We start from the raw sequence: 20297 nt of genomic DNA, 5'->3' as shown, positions 1-20297 counted from the left end.
GACAGTGTTGTGCTGACTTCAAGTCTGATCCAGTACAATCCCAGTGGTGATGACCACAAGGTGCTTGTATCACCCCTCTCCCAGCTCCAGGCATCTCATCACAGAGAGAGAGACTCTGTAAAGTAAGGGAAGACAATAAGAGTATCTCCTTGGTAATCCAGGGACTTCTCTCAGATCTTACCCAATTCAGCAAGGCAGTATATCTATGAGTCTGCAAGAGCCATAGCATTACTGGGTTTGGGGTGCCTCCTAATGCAGATATGGCTGCAGTGACCAAAGACTTAGATTACAACGCCTAAGTCCCTCTGAATACCTGGAAAGTCTTCCCAAGAAGGATGGGTACAAACAAGCCCAGACTGTGAATATAAATATTTAACTCTTCAGTTTCAAAACAACATACATCCACAAGCATCAGGACAATCCATGAGCTCATGAGATGAACTAAATAAGTCACTAGTGACCAAGCTTGGAGAGACAGAGATGTGTGGCCTTTCAGAGAATTTAGAATAGCTGTTTTGAGGAAACTCAACAAAATTCAAAGTAACACAGAGAAAGAATTCAGAATTCTCTTTTTTTTTTTTTTTTTTTTTTTTTTTTTTTGAGACGGTCTCGCTCTGGTCGCCCGGGCTGGAGTGCAGTGACGGATCTCAGCTCACTTCAAGCTCTGCCTCCCGGGGTTACGCCATCTCCTGCCTCAGCCTCCCGAGTAGCTGGGACTACAGGTGCCCACCACCTCGAACCCGGCTAGTTTTTGTATTTTTTTAGTAGAGACGGGGGTTTCACCCATTGTTAGCCAGGGATGGGTCTTGATCTCCTGACCTCCGCGTGATCCTCCTGTTCTCGCCTCCAAAGTGCTGGGATTACAGGCTTGAGCCACCACACCCGGCCAGGAATTCAGAATTCTATCAGACAAGTTTAACAAAGTCATTGAAACAAACTTTAAAAAGTAGAAATTCTGGAGCAGAAAACATAATTGACATACTGAAGAGTACATCAGAGTCTCTGAACAACAGAACTGTTCAAGTAGAAGAAACAATTAGTGAGTTTGAAGATGGGCTGTTTGAAAATACACAGTCAGAGAAGACAAAAGGAGAAATAATAAAAAGAATGAAATATGCCTACAAGATCTAGAAAATAGCCTCAAAAGGACAAACCTAAGAGTTATTGGCCTTAAGGAGGAGATAGAGAGAGAGATAGGGGTAGAAAATTTATTCAAAGAGATAATAACAGAGAACTTCCCAAATTTAGAGAAAGATATCAATATTTAAGTACAAGAAGATTAGAGAACACCAAGCAGATTTGACCCAAATAAGACTGCCTCAAGACATTTAATAACCAAACTCCCAAAGGTCAAGGATATAGGATTGTAAGAGCAGCGAGAAAAAAAAATAACATGCAAAAGAGTTTCAATACATCTGGCATTAGACTTCTCAGTGAAAATCTTACAGGCTAGGAGAGAGTGGCAAGACGTATTTAAAGTGCTGAAGGTAAAACAGCTTTTATCCTAGAATAGTATATCCAGCAAAAATATCCTTCAGACATAAAGGAGAAATACAAATGTTCCCAGAAAAAACAAAAGCTGAAGTATTTAATCAACACCAGACCTGTCCTAGAAGAAATGCTAAAGGGAGTTCTTTAATTTGAAAAAAGTCATCTGAAGGTACAATACTCACTGGTAGTAGTAAGTACACAGAAAAAAACAGAATATTGTAACCCTATAATTGTGGTGTGTAAACTACTCATATCTTGAGTACAGATACTAAAAGATAAACCAATAAAAAATAATTACGATAATTTTTCAAGACCTAGTCAGTACAATAAGATATAAATAGAAACAACAAAAGTTAAAAGCAGGGGATGAAGTTAAAGTATAGTTTCTGTTAGTTTTCTCCTCGCTCGTTTGTTTACACAATCAGTGTTAGATTTTCATTGGTTAAAAATAATGGGTTATAAGATAGTATTCACAAGCTTCATAGTAACCTCAAATCTAAAAACACATGACACACACAAACAAAAGCAAGAATTTAAGGCATACCACCTGAGAAAGCTACCTTCACTAAATAGAAGACAGGAAGAAAGGAAAGAAGGAAGAAAAGACCACAAAACAAGCAGAAAACAAATAAAATGCAGGAGTAAGTTCTTACTTACACTAATAATGCTGAATGTAAATGAACTAAACTTTCCAACCAAAACCACTTCAATACAGTGGTTGAATGGATTAAAAACCAATACCCAATAATCTGTTGCCTACAAGAAACACTTCACCTATAAAGAACTACATAGACTGAAAATGAAGGGACAGAGAAAGGTATCTTATGTGAATGGAAACAAACAAAAAAAAAGCAGAAGCTATACTCCCAAAGTGCTGGGATTACAGGCTTGAGCCACTGCGCCCGGCCAGAAGCTATACTTATACCAGATAAAATAGATCTAAACACAGTAACTATAAAAAGAGACAAAGAAGATCATTATATAATGATAAAGGAGTTAATTTGGCAAGGGGATATAACAATTATAAATATATTTGCACCCAGTACTGCACCCAAATATATATAGCAAATATTAATTGAGCTAAAGAGAGAGACAAACTGCAATACAATAATAGCTCTAGACATGAACACCCCACTTTCAGCATTGGACAGAACATATAGATAGATAATCACAAAAGAAATATCAGACTTTATCTGCACTATAGACCTAATAGATATTTACAGAATATTTAACAAATGGCTGTAAAATATACATTCCTCTCCTTAGCATGTAGATCATTCTCAAGAATAGACCATACGTTAAGCCACAAAACAAGTCTCTAAAATTTCAAAAAATTGAAATCATGTCAATGATTTCTTCTAATTTCTTTATTGAAATTCAGAAGGAAAAAAATGTCTTAAACTACATGAAAATGGAAACACAATATACCAAAACCTATGGAATACACTGAAAGCAGTATTAAGAGGAAAGTTTATGCAATAAGCCGTACATCAAAAAACTAGGAAAACTTCAAATGAGCAACATAATAATGCATCTTAAAGAATTAGAAAACCAAGAGCATATCAAACCCAAAGTTAGTAGAAGAAATAACAAATATCAGAGCAGAAATAAATGAAATGGAAACAAACAAAAATAAATGAAATGAAAAGTTGAGTTTTTTTGAAAAGATAAATTGACAAAGCTTTAGGCAGACTAATAAAAAAGAGAGAAGACCAAATAAATCAGAGGTGCAAAAGGAAACATTATAACTGATACCTCAGAAATGCAAAGGAACATTAGAGACTACTATGAGCAACTATATGCCAATTAATTAGAAAATCTAAAAGAAATGGATAAATTCATAGACATATACAACCTACCAAGACTGAACCATAAAGAAATCTAAACATGAATAAACTAATAACAAGTAATGAGGTCAAAGTTGTAATAAAAGTCTCCAAGCAAGAAAAGCCTGATGCATTCATTGCTGAATTTTACCAAACATTTAAAGAAGAACTAATACTAAACCTCATACTTTTACAAAAAACAGAAGAGGAGGGAATACTTCTAAACTCATTCTGCCTGGCTAGTATTACCTTGATATCCGAACCAAACAAAGACATATCAAATTAAGAAAACTACAGGCCAATATCCCTGATGAACATTGATGTAAAAATCATAAACAAAATACTAGCAAACTGAATTCAACAACATGTTAAAAAGATCATTAATTGTGACCAAGTGGGATTTATCTCACAGATGCAAGGATGGTTCAACATATGCAAATCAATCAATGCAGCACATTGTATCAACAGAATGAAGGGCAAATACCATATGATCATTTCAGTTGATACTGACAAAGCATTTGGTAAAATTCAACAATTCAACATCCCTTTGTGGTAAAAACCCTCAAGAAACTGGATATTGAAGGAACATACCTCAACACAATAAAAGCCATATATGACAGACCCAAAACTAATATCATACTGAATTGGGTGAAAACTGAGAGCCTTTTCCCCAAAATCTGAAACATTACAATGATGCCCACTTTCACCACTGTTATTCAACATAGTACTGGAAGTCTTTGCTGGAGCAATCAGATAAGAGAAAGAAATAAAGGGCATCCAAACTGGAACAGAAGAAGTCAAATCATCCCTGTTTTGCAGATGATATGATCTTATATTTGAAAAAATGTAAATTCTCCACCAGAAAACTCTTAGAATTGATAAACAAATTCAGTAAAGTTGCAGGATACAATATCAACATACAAAATCAGTAGCATTTCCTTTTTTTTTTTTTGAGATGGAGTCTCACTCTGTCCCCCAGGCTGGAGTGCTGTGGCGCAACCTCGGCTCACTGAAAGCTCTGCCTCCCAGGTTCACACCATTCTCCTGCCTCAGCCTCCTGAGTAGCTGGGACTACAGGCGTCCACCACCACGCCCGGCTAATTTTTTGTATTCTTAGTAGAGACGGGGTTTCACCGTGTTAGCTAGGGTGGTCTCGATCTGACCTTGTGAGCTGCCCGCCTCAGCCTCCCCAAGTGCTGGGATTACAGGCGTGAGCCACTGCCACTTGTCCATTTTTGCTTTGGTTGCCTGTGCTTATGGATTATTACTCTAGAAATCTTTGCCCAGACCAATATCCTGGAGAGTTTCCCCAGTGCTTCAATGTTTTCCTGTTTTTGTTTGTTTGTTGGGTATATACCCCAAAGAAGGCAAAAGTATATTGAAGAGCTATCTGCACTCCAATGTTTATCGCAGCACTATATTAGTCACACTAGTCAAGATTTGCAAGCAACCCATGTGTTCATCAAGAGACAAATGGATAAAGAAAATGTGATACATATACACAATGGACTTATTATTCATATGTGGACAAATGGGATCACATCAAGTTAAAAATCTTCTGCACAGCAAAAGAAACAACAAAGTGAAGAGACAACACACAGAATAAAAGAAAAAACTTGCACATTATCTATGTGACAAGGGATTAATAACCATAATATATAAGGAGCTCAAATAACTCTATAAGAAAAAATATAAAAATGGGCAAAATATCTAAATAGACATTACTCAAAAGAAGACATACAAATAAATACCAAACAGACATATGAAAAGGTGCTCAATATCATTGAAAAGGTGCTCAATATCATTTTTATGATCTCATTCATGAAAAAGAATGAGATCTTATCATTTGCACAACATGGATGGAACTGGAGGACATTTGTTAAGTGATATAAGCCAGGCACAGAAAGACAAACTTCTTATGTTCTCACTTATTTGTGGTAAATTAAAATTAAAACCGTTGAATTCATGGAGATAGAGAGTAGAAGGATGTTTCTCAGAGGCCAGAGAGTATAGTGCTGGGAGGTTGGTGGGGGCCTGAGGGGCACGGAGGTGAGACAGTTAATGGTAGATATAAAAATATAGTTAGATACGAGTGAATAAGATCTAGTATTCATTAATACAACAGGGTGCCTACAGTCAACAATAATTTATTTTATATTTCAAAACAACAAAAAGATTATAAATGGATTGTTTGTAACACAAAGAAAGGTTAAATGCTTGAGGTGATGGATACCCCATTTACCATGATGTGATTATTATCCATTGTATGCCTGTATTAAAATATCTCATATACCCCGTAAATATATACACCTACTATGTACCCACCCACAAAAACTAAAAAAAAATCTCCAGGTTACAGCTGGGATGTAGATATGTTAAGTAACTTTAATAGTGAGGCTGGGAAGAATTTCATCTTGGTTAAAGTTTGTTACTTGCGGCGCTCTTCCTGCATGTCCCCACACCCTGTTTCCCCATGATACATGGTTTGGACTAAGTTAAGAAGCTAGTGCTAAATAAATGCTCCTCATTCCTTCTTTTCAAATGATGGACAAAACTTCTTTTCCTGAAAACAAAACCTGACAGTTCTTTTGTCTCAACTCTTCTTACTCAAAAGCATTTTAGAGTAATTCATAACTTAGAGCAACTTGTAAGCCCCAGAATCTCATTGCCGACTGTGTGTTTTGCCCATAAATCTTCAAATTAGTCAGGCTTTGTCAGTTCAGAGGGGTGCAAGTCATTTCAAGTCATAGCATAAACCTGAAAATTTCTTCCCCCAAATAGATAATTTGTATACATCCAAAGGTGGAGTCTAATAAGGAAAGTTAGTAATGAAAATTGCTAACACTGAAGTCTTGTGTCATCTCTTTTCAGCAGTGTAAAATAGAATACTTTATCAAAATGGAGCTGTCAATAATGGTCAATTTCCTTTAACAACTACACTCTAAATAGATTTAATTGGCTATTTCCTTCACATGTTCTCAATGAGAGTATTGAGCAGTATGAAAGAAATATGACAAATAATTAGAATCATATCCCCAAACTTCCTATCTATTTAATCATAAGGAAAAAAGAGGCTTGCTTAAGCCTCCTAGTTTTTTAATGATGACTTTCATTTATGTTTCTCAGAGAAACAAAAGAATATACTTCCTATTATTTTGTATGTAACTCCTTTGCATAGCAATTCTCAAATATTAGTATTCATCAATAACCACTTTAAGATTATATCATTAGAATTGTCTATCTTCTTGTCTTGTTATTAGTAATAAAACCATGATAAATTCCCATCTAGTATTTCTGAAGCTTTAGGGAATACTAAGTAATAGATTTGAAAAAAGCTTACAAGTGCCCTCTAATTACAAGACAGGATTAAACTCCACAGAAAGACAGCAGTGGAATAAGCTTTTCAACTTAACGGTTTCTTAAATACGCTCTTGTTTTCCCATGGAAAGATATTTAAAAATCATTATGATTCATGGTAACCAATTACTTTGTTGTTTTTGGATGAGATTATTTTTATAGCTTTATTGAGGTATAGCTGACAACACATTAAATTGTTCATATTTACAGTAAACAGTAAGTTTTGACATATGTATGCACCTGTGAAGCTGTAACCACAATCTAGAGAGTGAACATTTCCATCATGAGAGATAATTTTGAGTATATCAAAAATGTAAAATTTTGGTGACCATCAGATTTCCAGGGACATCTGGCTTTAGGAGGCCATATTTATTGTTTAGTGAATGATTTTTCTCTAATTTATTGTCATCTTTTGAACGTTAGTGCACTAGCAGAACAAAAGATTAGGCAGACTCTGGGCTTTTTCATTTTAGCATTATTGAGGAGCGCCTGAATGGTCCTGAAGTTGGCCTTTGAATATACCGATGGACAGGTATGAAATCCTCAAGATAAGCATGGTGGCCTAGAGTCCCACAGTCTCACAGTGTGCTGTACCATCTGCGCCCTCCTTTTCTAGAGAAGAAACAGTGGATAAACCTATTCCTTCACCGTGTGTGTTGTGGTGAATCTTAGTTTTTAAAGACACATTATTTTATTATTATGTAAACAACAAGACATTTGAAAAGATGGGTCTTCATATGGGCATAATACATGATAAGGCAAGTCACTTTCCTCCTCTGAGTTTGGGTTTATTTGCTATCTTCCATTTTATCGCAGTGAACTGTAAAGAAAAAGATGCAAGCTCATGGAATGTCCAACTTCTGAAATACAACAGACTGACTGCACAGACAGCGTATGATTAGGATGGCCTTGGCTCAGTGTTTCTGAAAGGAAATGTACAGCTTTTGTCCTGCCTATTGATATCCTGTTTGCACTCAGGGCTGGTCAGGGTGAGATGTGTTAAGCTTTTTGTGGAGGCTGTCCTGATAACTCATTTCTTTACTCCACTATTTTCAGGCCCATTCTGGAAACGCAGGATTTAACCTCGGGGTTGCAGCTTCCCTGGTCTCCATCTGCCATCAGAACCCATCTCCACCCCTTCCCCGCTCAGACCTGAGTCCCCTCCACAACTCATACTGCTCACTCTCAGAACTGTGGCCCTGAGTTCTCTAGTTTTCCCTCTTTGCCTCGGGACCCAGGACACCAGTTGGGGCTTAACTTTCTGAGTTGGGAAGGCGACGCTGCTGGTGGCTGCTTCTACCTGCTGGTTCTTCCTTTTTATTCCTCCCCAAACGAGAGGAAGATTCGAGGGGATCTGGCACATCCCCTAACCGGGGCCTGCCATTTGCAGGTTGGGGGCTGACGTGCCCAGGAGGACCCGGACCAAGCAGGCCATTTTCACCTGCGTAATAACAGGCTTGGGAGTAGCGAAGCAGCGGCGGCAGCAGCGACTGGAGTAGGAGGAGGAGCGCAGGCAGCGGCCGCGGCGGGGCCGGAGGAAGAGGAGGGGGGAGAAGGAGGAGCTGAAGCGGGAAGAACGGCAGGCAGCGGCTCGGCGGAGTTGCAGCAGAGGCGGCGGTGGCGCTGAGACACCGCAGCTTCCCCGAGCGCCGAGTCCCTCCGGGGACAGCAGCAGGGAGCGCCAGCGCAGCCACCGACCCTCGGCCCAACCAAGCCGCCGTCGCCGCGCCGGGGGACCGCCAGCCATGGCCGCGCCGCCGGATCCGCAGGAGGAGCTGCTACCGCTGGCCGGCCCCGGGTCCCAGTGGCTCAGGGACCGGGGGGAGGGGGAGGACGAAGCGGTGACGCCGAAAGGGGCCACGCCAGCGCCGCAGGCTGGGGAGCCCAGCCCGGGGTTGGGCGCCAGGGCCCGGGAAGCGGCGCCGCGGGAACCCGACTCGGGCCCCGCCCGGCAGTCGCCCGTTGCCATGGAAACTGCATCCACAGGTAAGGCGGGCGCCGCTGCCCCTCAAATGGCGTTGGGGACCCGGGCCCCCTATTCAGTCCCCTTCTGCGCGGCTCTCCTGGGCACCTGCCTCGCGCTTTCTGCCTTGAGCGCCAACCCCACCCCCGCGTCGCCACGGGCGACTGGGAATATTCGCGGGTTGGTAGAAAACAACAATTTTATTTTTCCCAAAGGCTCAGAAGAAGTCAAGATGCTTTTGATCCTTTTATTTCATTATCATGATTATTTCCGGTTTAAAAATTGTTCTCATCGACAAACCGCAGCATTCTGACTGCTGGCGAGTCTGGGTACAAGTTTCTCCCTCCTGCCAGGGGGCTCCGAGCTGTAGGGCCCGTTTGACAGGTTGTGGGGATTTTGGGGGGCGTGTTTGCGCGCGGTGTGCGCGCCGGCTACAGGAGATGCTGGCAACCCAGCGGCAGGCAGGCCCGCGGCCCCTGGACCCAGCTCTGTCCAGGGCAGAGATGTGGCTGTAACTGCCCCTTACCCTTGCCCTCCACGAATCGCCCCCATACCCTACTCCCCCACCTCCCTTCACCTTTCCCCCCGCATAAAACAAATCCCAGGAGTTTGTCCCTAATTCGGAAGGCACAGCTTTGCTAGGGTGCTGTGGCTGCCCCCGCCCAAAACCTGTATTTCGTCGCTGCCCGGATGACCCCACCTTGCAGGGAGCATTGAAACTTGGAAGTCCGAAATGCGGCGGACTTGGCTGTGGGTTGTAGGGCTTGGGTGGTGGTGAGTGGACGTAGCACAGTTTACCAGCAGTCTGACCCGCCCGCCCCGCCCCGCACCCCCAAGGAAATTGCCTAGGGTTTGGCCTTTCTTCGCCTGACGCCCTATTCGAAGTTTGAGCGCGCCGGTGTCCAACGGGAGCCCAGGCCCCTGGCTCATCCTGGTCAAAGGATCCAGGAAGCGCACTTTGAGGCTGCCGGCATGGTTAACGCTGTTTCCAGGGAGAGGAAAGGGAATGCTGTGTGGTGCTCTTTCCTGAGAAAGCTTTGCTATGGTGGAGTGGGAGTTGTGTAGTTTTGGCAATGTAGAGCTAGAAGGCCTGGGGTGGTGGGTGCTCCCAGAGGAGGGGAAGGAGAGTGTGACTGGTGTGTGTGCTCTTGGTGGTTGATTTAAAGAAACCCCTTTTCGTAAACTTCTCTTAAGGGTATGTGGAATGCCTAAGGTAATCGTAATTAACTGCCCTGGTACAGAAGATCTGAGCTGGGGAAAAGAGGTTTGGAGAATGCCTTGAATAAAATTTGTCAATATCCTGAAGGGAAGAGAAAAAGTGGAGACCCTATATAAGAAAAAAGAAAAAGAAAGAAAGAAAAGTACTCAAAAGCCCCAACGCCAAACGCCAGTGGTTGTATATTAATTATTATATCCCTGGGGGTGGGGGAGGATTTAAGTCTAAGAATGGCTGCGCAGTCTCTCCTTCAACTTCTGCATCCAAATGGAAACAAAACTCTTTATAATTACAAAAGAAGATGGCAAATGATAATAGACAAAGGAAGGTAGTTTTTGTCTTTACCATTCTTTGCTGAGGCTAGACTGCTCATAGTTCAGAATCTTTATCCACTGTAATCAAAGTTAATTGTTTCTTTATGAAACATTACCCACCTCCTATTAATGCCACCAAGATTATGTGAATTAGAAAAGGGAAGCTAAGTGCCCCATGTTCAGTAACATATCCACAAAAGTTATTATATAGGATATGCTTAGAATATATATTGGTGGGGTACAGTGTGATGTTTTGATATATGTCTGCATTGTCAAATGATTAGCTAATTAACAAATCCATCATCTCATGTACTTATTTTTTGTGGTAAAATCATTTAAAATTTACTCTTTTAGCAATTTCAAAATGTACAGTGCATTGTTACAGAAAGGTGGCTGTAACAAATAACAATGCATTTGGCATTTTTGTATTCTTATTATAGAAATACCTTGCTTTATTGAATGTGTTTGGGGTTTTCTATCCTAGGCAACAAATATAGTAATAAAATCAAACATGATACTACGTTTGGATAGGAGAAGAATGAAGAAAGATGGAAGGAACACATTTTGCATATTTATATAGACAATTTTTAGTTTATGATTGTGGCTTGAAGGAATTTCTGATATAGTTGTTGATTGGTTAATATCTTAAATCTCTATGTTTCTTATTAAGTAGACTGGATGTGCTGCTATAAGAGACTCAAATGCCAGAACTGATATATAAATAAGTAGCTAGATCTTAGAATTCCAGAGAAATCTTGTCCAGCTTCCTGGTCTGTTATTTTGGCAGTTCTATTGCTATAAGCAAAGTTAGCAGATCAGCCCTCAATTGTATCAGAGACGCCTATTAAGCACACTACTTTACACTGTATTTCTTAATTTACTTTTTTTTTTGGCTTATACACAGAAATTTATTTTCTCACAGTACTAGAAGCTGAGAAATCTAAGATCAAGGTAGAAATGGTGTGTAGTGAAGGTCTGCTTCCTGGTCCATACACAGCTGTCTTTTCACTGTGTCCCCACATGACAGAAGAGTGCTTTTTTTTTTTTTTTTTTTTTTTTTTTTTTTTTAAAGGAGTGGAAGAGTGGTGCTTTTTGGGACTCAGCTCAAACTAAGAAGTAACTTAGACTTTGAGTGTGATGCACTGTAAACAGTTTGTTTCTTTTTCAGATGGAAATTTAAGAAGATATTGATGTTTTAAAAGCTGTTTTCTGTAAAACATCACCAATCATGCCATCTGGACAGATATTCTGTTATTTATTTTATACATCGATGGTAATTAAAATTATTCCAGGAACATTTGCAAAAATATTTCTCAGCAGTGTCCTGGAATGAATATATGTTTAAACATCATTAAAACTGCACCATAAAACTCCATCCGTCCTCTATTTTCAGGTATTCTCATTGCTTCTGTCCCTTTTGTGGCATGGAAATAGTCTCAACAAAATAACACTGTTTTCTAAAATTACAACTTCATTTCTAAATTGATAATGGACATGTGAAATTATGTCTGTTGACAAGGGAACATTTAATATACCGTGGTAGCTACAACAAGTTAGTGTTGTTAATCATACAAGTACCATCATCTAATAACTTTATACAAAGAATGTTAAGAGCAACTGTTTTGTTTTTTCATGATCAGTTATTTTATTCCTGGAAACTATTCAAAAGGAGCATACAATAACAAAAGGAGAAAAGAATGGTCCTTTGTTTAAAGAAAGAATTTTAAATAGAACATTTGAACAAAATGAAATAGAAGTTAACTCATTGCCTGCTTTGGAAATTAACTCATTGACTGCTTAATATATGGAAAGCAAAATCAAGAACATGATGGAGAATGGTCAGGAAAAATCAGTCCAATATGATTTGCTGCAGTGATATCAATTTATAGATAATTTGACTTAAATTTCAAGATAATTAAAAAAGCATTTTCCAATTTACTTTCCCATGGACCATATTGTTTATATGTCTGCATTTTTCAAATGCTAAATGTGATGCTGTATTGGAAAAACTATTCTCAGTCTATCATGATTTAAATAACTTTCAGAAAGTTTCATATACCCTGTGTTTATTCTGTTTAATATAACAAATCTAAAGAACTATAACATATTACCAGTCATCTTCTAAATTCCATTTGGAGGCTAGATTAACTGTCTTCACTTTTGGATGTGTTTGACAGATGTGTGGACATTTTTTATTTGGAGTCATTTCCAGGTAATCCCCTTCAGAAGGTATAAATTTCAATCTTCTTTCTTTTGAGAAAGTTACAGTTCTATTGAAATGGTAAGGAACATTACACTTCGCTATTACTATTTTAAAGAAACATATAAGATGAATAAAAGAGTTTGGAAAACGAATGCAATTTATTTTTCTGGATACAGTCAATATCTCTGGATACAGTCAATTCTCAGGATACAGGCATATCCTCTGGATACAGTCAATACCATTTCTGTAAGTAAGTACAATATATATTCTTTAATATAGGGAATTCAAATTAGGTTAAATTAAAATTTAGGGATGCTTGTGTACTTTAAAAATACATTGATAAATATTATAAAGGCTTTCAGCTTAACTGTCCCTTCATGAACTTACTGTTCCAACAAAACCACACTGCTCATTGCCTTGCTCATAGGCTCTCCTCTCTCCATCTCTTTTTTACTTCCGATTCTGAGGGTTGAGAGAAGCGTTGTTGGTTATCTTGCCCATTTTATTGTCTATCCCTGGGAGCATGGATTACAGGGATTACAGAAAGCTTTTATTATCTTTTGTAAAGTGAGAAACCATTGCGGTTCAATTCAACTTAGTAGACATATTAAATGCCTCCTTTGTGTAAGGATCTATGCTAAACACAGGTCGGTCATGGCTTCCTAAAACATGTGCACCTTTCTGATTCACAGTATTTACTTTAGCCAAATAGTTCCTTTCGTGTTATTTTTCATTTTCTTCATTCCTAAGTTATTGCTGGAAGCTTGACTAGAAGGGAATTATAATAATCTAACCCCATGGGCACAAGGGTGTGAGTTAGTGTTCTGAAATCAACACAGGATAAGTAAATATGAGCACAGCTTGCTCAGACTGTGAAAGACAAAATCTGTCTTTTTGTCTAGCTGTGAAAAAGAAAATCTTTCTCTCCCTTTATTTCTATCATCTATCTCATTCTCTGCATCTTCAAAGAAATAACTGGCTAAATGTTACATCAAGATCTTTGGATTAGTTAGTTGTGATTTTATTCAACAATTAGATTATTTCAGTGGTGACTAAGGGAGTTTTGAAAATGATGCTGGAAAATTTAGAGAGCAGTGAAAATAAAAGACATTTCAAGAGACTAATATATCTATATAGGAATGCTGTGCACTAAAGTCATTATAAAGAACATGGTCCAAAAATGAAAGACAACCAGTTTTGTTTGGTTAAATAACATTTGAGGGCAAGGAGAACGGTGAGAAGAGTGTGAGCCAGAGAGGCCCACTGTTTGTGGAAGATGCTGTAGTATTAGGATATGAGAAAAGGGAGGGAAGAGCTTCTCAATTCTTATTTGAGCTCCCTAATTTAAAATGGACAGTGATTGTTAAGTTGGAAAATTGAAACATACAGAAAGAGATACCTGGATTCCAGGATAAGTAAACAGAAGATAAAATCTTGTATTACTACTTTGATGAGATCAGTCCTTCACATCCAACTACTTTACATCTCATGGAATTGAATGAGTGTGCTGAGCAGCTTTAAATTCATTCCCAGTATCTTTGGAGAATAAGACTAAGGCTAGAAAAGCTGAATTTGATATGTGATTTTCAAAAAGGGGAAAAATGGTGGATTCTTAAAACTTATAAACCAGTATGTTTGACACTGATTGCTGGTAGAATCTAAGAATGTGTTATTATGCTAAATATTCATAGACCGTTAGAAAAGAATGAATATGTTGTTCAGAAATTCCCTCTGGTTCACTAAAACATAATGCCTGTACAACATTATTTCCCTCTTTTTCAGATTTTGAATTACCAACACGCATGTAGCACTTCCTGTTTCTAGGAACTTACAAAATGCTCAGCTTACATAAAGATATAGAAAGCATGCTCTTTAATTTATAAACTGCACAAAATTTCAAAGGATGGCTGATATGCTACAGGGCAGCATTGCTATGAAAAAGAATCTTGATTTTAATGTTTATTCAAAAGCAACAAGATAAATCTGCTTATTAAAATTATTTTGCCCCAATTTAAAATGGGGGGGGTAGAAAATACATACACATGGTATTAAAATCTAGAAGCTACAAAAGGGTAAGCAGAGAAAAGAAAGTCTTCACACCTTACCTTTCAACAGTCCATTGCTCCTCTCCAGAGGTAACCATTGTAATTAGTTTCAGCAAGAGAGCATTACTTATGATTATACTACTATTTATTGAACTCTTGCTGTATGTCAGGCATTGTCTAAGCACTGAGGATTATAGTACAGAAAAGGACAGATAAAAGCCTTTCATCCATAAAGTATACTTTTTTTCTTGGTGGGGGCAAGGAGAGAGTAAGGAAGGGCAACAGAGACCAGAACATCTATATCAAGGGATGATAAGTATTATGAAAAAGGTCAAAACAGAGTAATGGGAATGAGAGGGTTAGTCAAAGAAGACCTCTTTGATAAGATATCTTTAAAGCAGAGACTTGAAGAAAGTGACAGAACAGTCATGTAGATGTCTGAGAGAAGAACATTTTGGGCAGAGGGAATATCTGTTGCAAAGGTCCTGGGTGGGAGTGTGCCTAGCACATTCAAGCTACCACAGGAAGAGCCATGAGGTGGAGTAAGCAAGGGGAGAATGATAGAGGATGAGCAAAGGGTCAGAGGTAGAGTGGAATGGATAGATTAGGTCCTGTAGGCCCTTGTAACAGCTTTGAATATTACTCTGAGTGTGATGAGAGCCACAGGAATGGGAGAGGTGTTAAATAGAGAAGGAACATATTTAGAGTTCAGTTTTAAGTTTAATGACTCACTCTAGTCACTGTATTGAGAATCTAACATGGGGGTGGTGGTGGTTGGTGTGGAGCAAGAATGACCTACTAGTAGGCCATTGCAGTAATCTGAGAAAGAAATCATGGTGGCTTGCACCAGAGTAACAGCATTGGAAGAGGTGAAAAGTGGTTGGATTTTAGATGTATTCTGAAGGTATATAATGTGTTAGAAAGAACACAAGGGACGTGCCATGATTTTTGGCCTGAGTAAACGTAAGAATGGACTTGTTATTAGCTGGGGTTGGGAAGACTTTAGGAAGAGCAAGTTTTAGGGAAAAACCAGGAGTTCGGTTTTACAAATGTTAATTTTTGAATGTCTGTTTGATGTCCAAGTGGAGATGTCAAGTAAGCAGTGTAGAGTGGGGCTGGGGAGTGATCCAACCTGCATATATACATTGGGAGTTGTTGGTATAGAGATGAGATCACCAAGGGAGTGAGTGTTGACAGTGACGAGGTCAAGGAGTCCTGGGTCACTCAAATATTCAGAGGTCTTTCAAAGAAAACTGAGTAAAAGTGGGCAATGAAGTAGGAAAACTGAAAGAGACTTCAGAAGAAAAGATCGTTGGAGGAGTCCAGAAGAAAAGTGAAAATAGGAGTGAAACAGTCACCTGTGTGATTACTGACATCACAATGAACCATGACAGATCCTGGGAGTTACAGTAAACCGGACGCTAATGGATATCTTTAGGAAGGGACATAATGGCCTAGGATTCTGCCTAGGGGCTTTTAGAGGGAAACAGTGGCCTGTAACATTATAGATGTAAAATCTTGACTATAAGTTCTGAAATTTCTATTTAATATGTATAGAACGTAGGAGATGCAACTTAAAATAGTTCATGGTGGGGGTTGGGAATTTTGAGGATTGTAATTAGCTAAATATGAGCTAGTGGTATGGTGAAATTACTAAAATATCTTACGTAATTTCAGGTAGTATTAATAGAAAGTCTCAGGTGCACATTATACGAAGTAATAGCTCCCCTATATTCTGTTCTAGGCAGGCCAAATTTGGAGTCTCATTCTAAAGGGTAGGTGCCATGCTTTGAGAGACATTGACGAGCTATAATACAGTGAGAGCAAAGTAATTGGGAGGCTTTTGGAAAACATGACATTTGAGAGATAGTTAAAGAAATTAAGAATTTTTATCCAAAAGAAAAGAATGGAGATCTGAATGTTAAATACTAGAAGAACTTTCACAAAACAAAGGAAGAAGACTTGACCTGGCTGATTTCACAGAGCAAAATTAGGACTAGTGATTTGGAGAACTAGATTTCTTCTGAATGAAAGAAAATGTTCTAAGAATTAGAACTTATCAGAAAAGAGAGATTCTCTCCCAGTTAATGATATTCAAGCAAAAGCCAAGTTGCTGTTTTAATGGGGAAATGCAGAAAAGAGTCATTGGTTACACTATGATGTTTATATCTTCCTAAAAGACAATAGTGCCCCTAACTTGACATTGTTATTGTTACATTATTACTTGTATTAGTCCATTTTCACACTGCTGATAAAGAGATACCCGAGACTGGGCAATTTACAAAGAAAAAGGTTCAGTGGACTTACAGTTCCATATGGTTGGAGAGGCCTCACAATCATGGCAGAAGGCAAGGAGGAGCAAGTCATGTCTTACATGGATGGCAGTAGGCAGAGAGAGAGATTGGGCAGGGAAAATCCCCCTTATAATACCATCAGATCTTGTGAGACTTACTCATTATCATGAGAACAGCACGGGAAAGACCTGCGCCATGATTCAATTACATCCCACCAGGTTCCTCCCACAACACATGGGAATTCAAGATGAGATTTGGGTGCGGACACAGCCAAACCATATCATTCTGCCCCTGGCCCTTCCCAAATCTCATGTCCTTACATTTCAAAACCAATCATGCCTTCCCAACAGTCCCTCAAAGTCTTAACTCATTTCAGTATTAACTCAAAATTTTATAGTCCAATGTCTCATCTGAGACAAGGCAAATCTCTTCTGCCTATAAGCCTGTAAAATCAAAAACAACTTAGTTACTTCCTAGATACAATGGGGTTACAGGCATTGGGTAAATATAGCCATTTTAAATGGGAGAAATTGGCCAAAACAAAGGGGCTACAGTCCCCATGCATGTCTGAAATCCAGCAGGGCAGTCAAATCTTAAAGCTTCAAAATGATCTCCTTTGACTCCGTGTCTCACTGATGCAGGAAGTGGGTTCCCATGGTCTTGGGCATCCAGGTCACACTGGTGCAGGAGGTGGGTTCCCATGGTCTTGGGAAGCTCTGCCCCTGTGGCTTTTCAGGGTACAGCCTCCCTCCTGGCTCCTTTGCATTGAGTGCCTGTGGCTTTTCCAGGCACATGGTGCAAGCTGTCAGTGGATCTGCTATTCTGGGGTCTGGAGGACAGTGGCCCTCTTCTCACAGTTCTACTATGTGGTACCCCAGTAAGGAGCCTGTGTGGGGCTCTGACCCTACATTTCTCTTTTGCGCTTCCCTAGTAGAGGTTCTCCCTGAGAGCCCCACCCCTGCAGCAAACTTCTGCCTGGACATCCAGGTACTTGCATACATCCTCTGAAATCTAGGCAGAGGTTCCCAAACCTCAATTCTTGATTTCTGTGAACTTGAAGGCTCAGTACCACATGGAAGCTGCCAAGGCTTGGGGCTTGCACCCTCTGAAGCCACAGCTTCAGCTTGTTGGCCCCTTTCAGCCATGGCTGGAGTGGCTAAGAAGCAGGGCACCAAGTCCCTAGGCTGCACACAGCATGGGACCCTGGACTCACCTGGGAAATCATTTTCTCCTAAGCCTTGGGGCCTGTGATGGGAGGGGCTGCTGTGAAGACCTCTGACATGCCCTGGAGACATTTTCCCCATTGTCTTGGGGATTTGCATTTGGCTCCTCGTTACTTATGCAAATCTCTGCTTCTGACTTGAATTTGTCCTCAGAAAATGGAGTTTTCTATCGCATTGTTAGGCTGCAAATTTTCTGAACTTTTGTGCTCTACTTCCCTTATAAAACTGATTGCTTTTCATAGTACCCTGGTCACATCTTGAATGCTTTGCTGCTTAGAAATTTATTCTGCTAGATACCCTAAATCATCTCTCTCAAGTTCAAAGTTCCACAAATCTCTAGGGCAAGGGCAAAATGTTGCCAGTCTCTTTGCTAAAGCATAACAAGAGTTACCTTTGCTCCAGTTCCCAACAAGTTCCTCATTTCCATCTGAGACCACCTCATTCTGGACCTTATTGTCCATATTGCTATCAGGCTTTGGTCAAAGCCGTTTAACAAGTCTCCAAGAAGTTCCAAACTTTCCCACATTTTTCTGTCTTCTTCTGAGTCCTCCAAACTGTTCCATCCTCTGCCTGTTACCCACTTTCAAAGTTGCTTCCACATTTTCCAGTATCTTTTCAGCAGCACCCCACTCTACTGGTATCAGTTTACTCTATTAGTCAGTTTTCACACTGCTGATAAAGACATACCTGAAACTGGGCAATTTACAAAAGAAAGAGGTTTAATGGACTTACAGTTCCACATGGCTGGAGAGGCCTCACGATCATGGTGGAAGGCAAGGAGGAGCAAGTCATGTCTTACATGGATGGCAGTAGGCAAAGAGAGAGATTGGGCAGGGAAACTCCCCTTTATAATGCCATCAGATCTCGTGAGATATATTTGCTATCACAAGAACAGCACGGGAAAGACTTGCCCCATGATTCAGTTACCTCCCACTGGGTCCCTCCCACAACACATGGGAATTCAAGATGAGATTTGGGTGGGGACACAGCCAAGCCATATCATTATTTTAAAATTATTACATATTTCTCAAAAATGAAACACACACTAGTGAAACTGGAAACTGTGTCCATCACAAAAACCATAGTTACCCCAAATTGACTACTTAAAATGTGCTTTTCACAGAATTGTGACCTTTTAAAAATCCTCCTCTAGTTCTCCATTGTCAAGAAAACTCCATAATGTGACATATTTGCTTCTTAAGAACTACATAATTTTATCCAGTTTTGGATTATTAACATAAATATAAAATATGCTATCTGCAAGTATCTCTTTTATTCTTTTTGCTGAACTATCTTCTTCATTTTTTACTGAATCTAGTTTCATAAATATTCAACATATTCTAAAATGTTTTGGAAATTCATTAAATAATTTTGTAATGCTAAAAGCGTCATAGGATCCTTTCCTTCTTTCTCTGCCTCACTATCTGTATATTTATGGCAGATTATTCATTGGAAAACCATGTTTCCTGGGTTGCTTAGTGAATTAAATTTTTAGCTGGAAGAATTCTCCATTCTAATTTCCACGTCCAATCCCCAAATGCCTTTTCTAATTCATCTATTGCATAAGACCTTTTGTAAAATCAGTTATAGACCAAATTCTTGCTTTCTGAATTTCGAAAATTTGTTGAATGTCACATTCTCCAAAATTCCTAGAATTTTGTTTTATGCATAGCAAATCTTTGGCTTTCTTTTTGTTTTTTGTTTTTTTGTTTTTTTAAACTACTCTTGAACAACAGAAAATTTGTGTATTTGAATGATTCCTGATCTAGTTGATAAGCAAAGGAATAGAAAACAATGTCATGTCTGCCTTTGGCATGAATTTTTCAACTCACTCTGAAAAAATCAGGGCTTCTCAAAATACGGTCTGTAAACTACCTGCTCCAATATCATGTGGGGTGACCACAAACCTCATCCTAGGGAAACAAGCCTACCAGGTGCATATTAAAGCTATAAGAAGCACTGATTTATTGGCTTTCCTGCTCATGCTTGGCATTTTATAGGAGATGTGGGGAACAGAGGAGCATGAGCCATGTCCCCTTTGCCCGTTTCCTCCTGGGCTTATTACCATCCAGTTGGGAGATATGGCAGACTCCCACAAAGCAAAGATGAATAACTCAGGTCAGCATGCAGCTTGTTGCTTGGATGGATGATAGAAACTATATGTGTGATAGGAATTTCGTGACTGTATGGGTTCCAATGTACCTGGTCTCTTGAAGGATGGATAGAATTGGAAGGGGCAGAAGTGAGCAGAAAGGCAGTCTGAGTATGGGGATGATGACAAGGAAGTGAGCAATGATGAGCCCAGTTTCATAGCTCATCCAGATGAGGAGAAGGAAGATTCTGGGGGGCTTGAGGGCTACACAGA

At 39.5% G+C, this 20297-nt stretch overlaps 1 protein-coding gene across 1 annotated transcript in view; it reads left to right on the top strand.

Moving 5' to 3' along the window:
• Positions 1–8089: 8089 nt before the first annotated feature.
• Positions 8090–20297, top strand: part of LOC108522807 (reticulon-1) — a 145827-nt gene continuing 133619 nt past the window's right edge. The window contains exon 1 of the mRNA XM_017863240.1: positions 8090–8660. Coding sequence (XP_017718729.1) covers positions 8420–8660 — 241 coding nt within the window. The 5' untranslated portion in view covers positions 8090–8419. The remainder of the gene's footprint in view (positions 8661–20297) is intronic.

The sequence above is a fragment of the Rhinopithecus bieti genome, unplaced genomic scaffold, assembly GCF_001698545.2.
Source record: "Rhinopithecus bieti isolate Rb0 unplaced genomic scaffold, ASM169854v2 scaffold_68811, whole genome shotgun sequence".
Taxonomy (NCBI): domain Eukaryota; kingdom Metazoa; phylum Chordata; class Mammalia; order Primates; family Cercopithecidae; genus Rhinopithecus; species Rhinopithecus bieti.
Note: the sequence above shows the minus strand (reverse complement) of the source record. Positions and strands in the feature narration are given on the sequence as shown.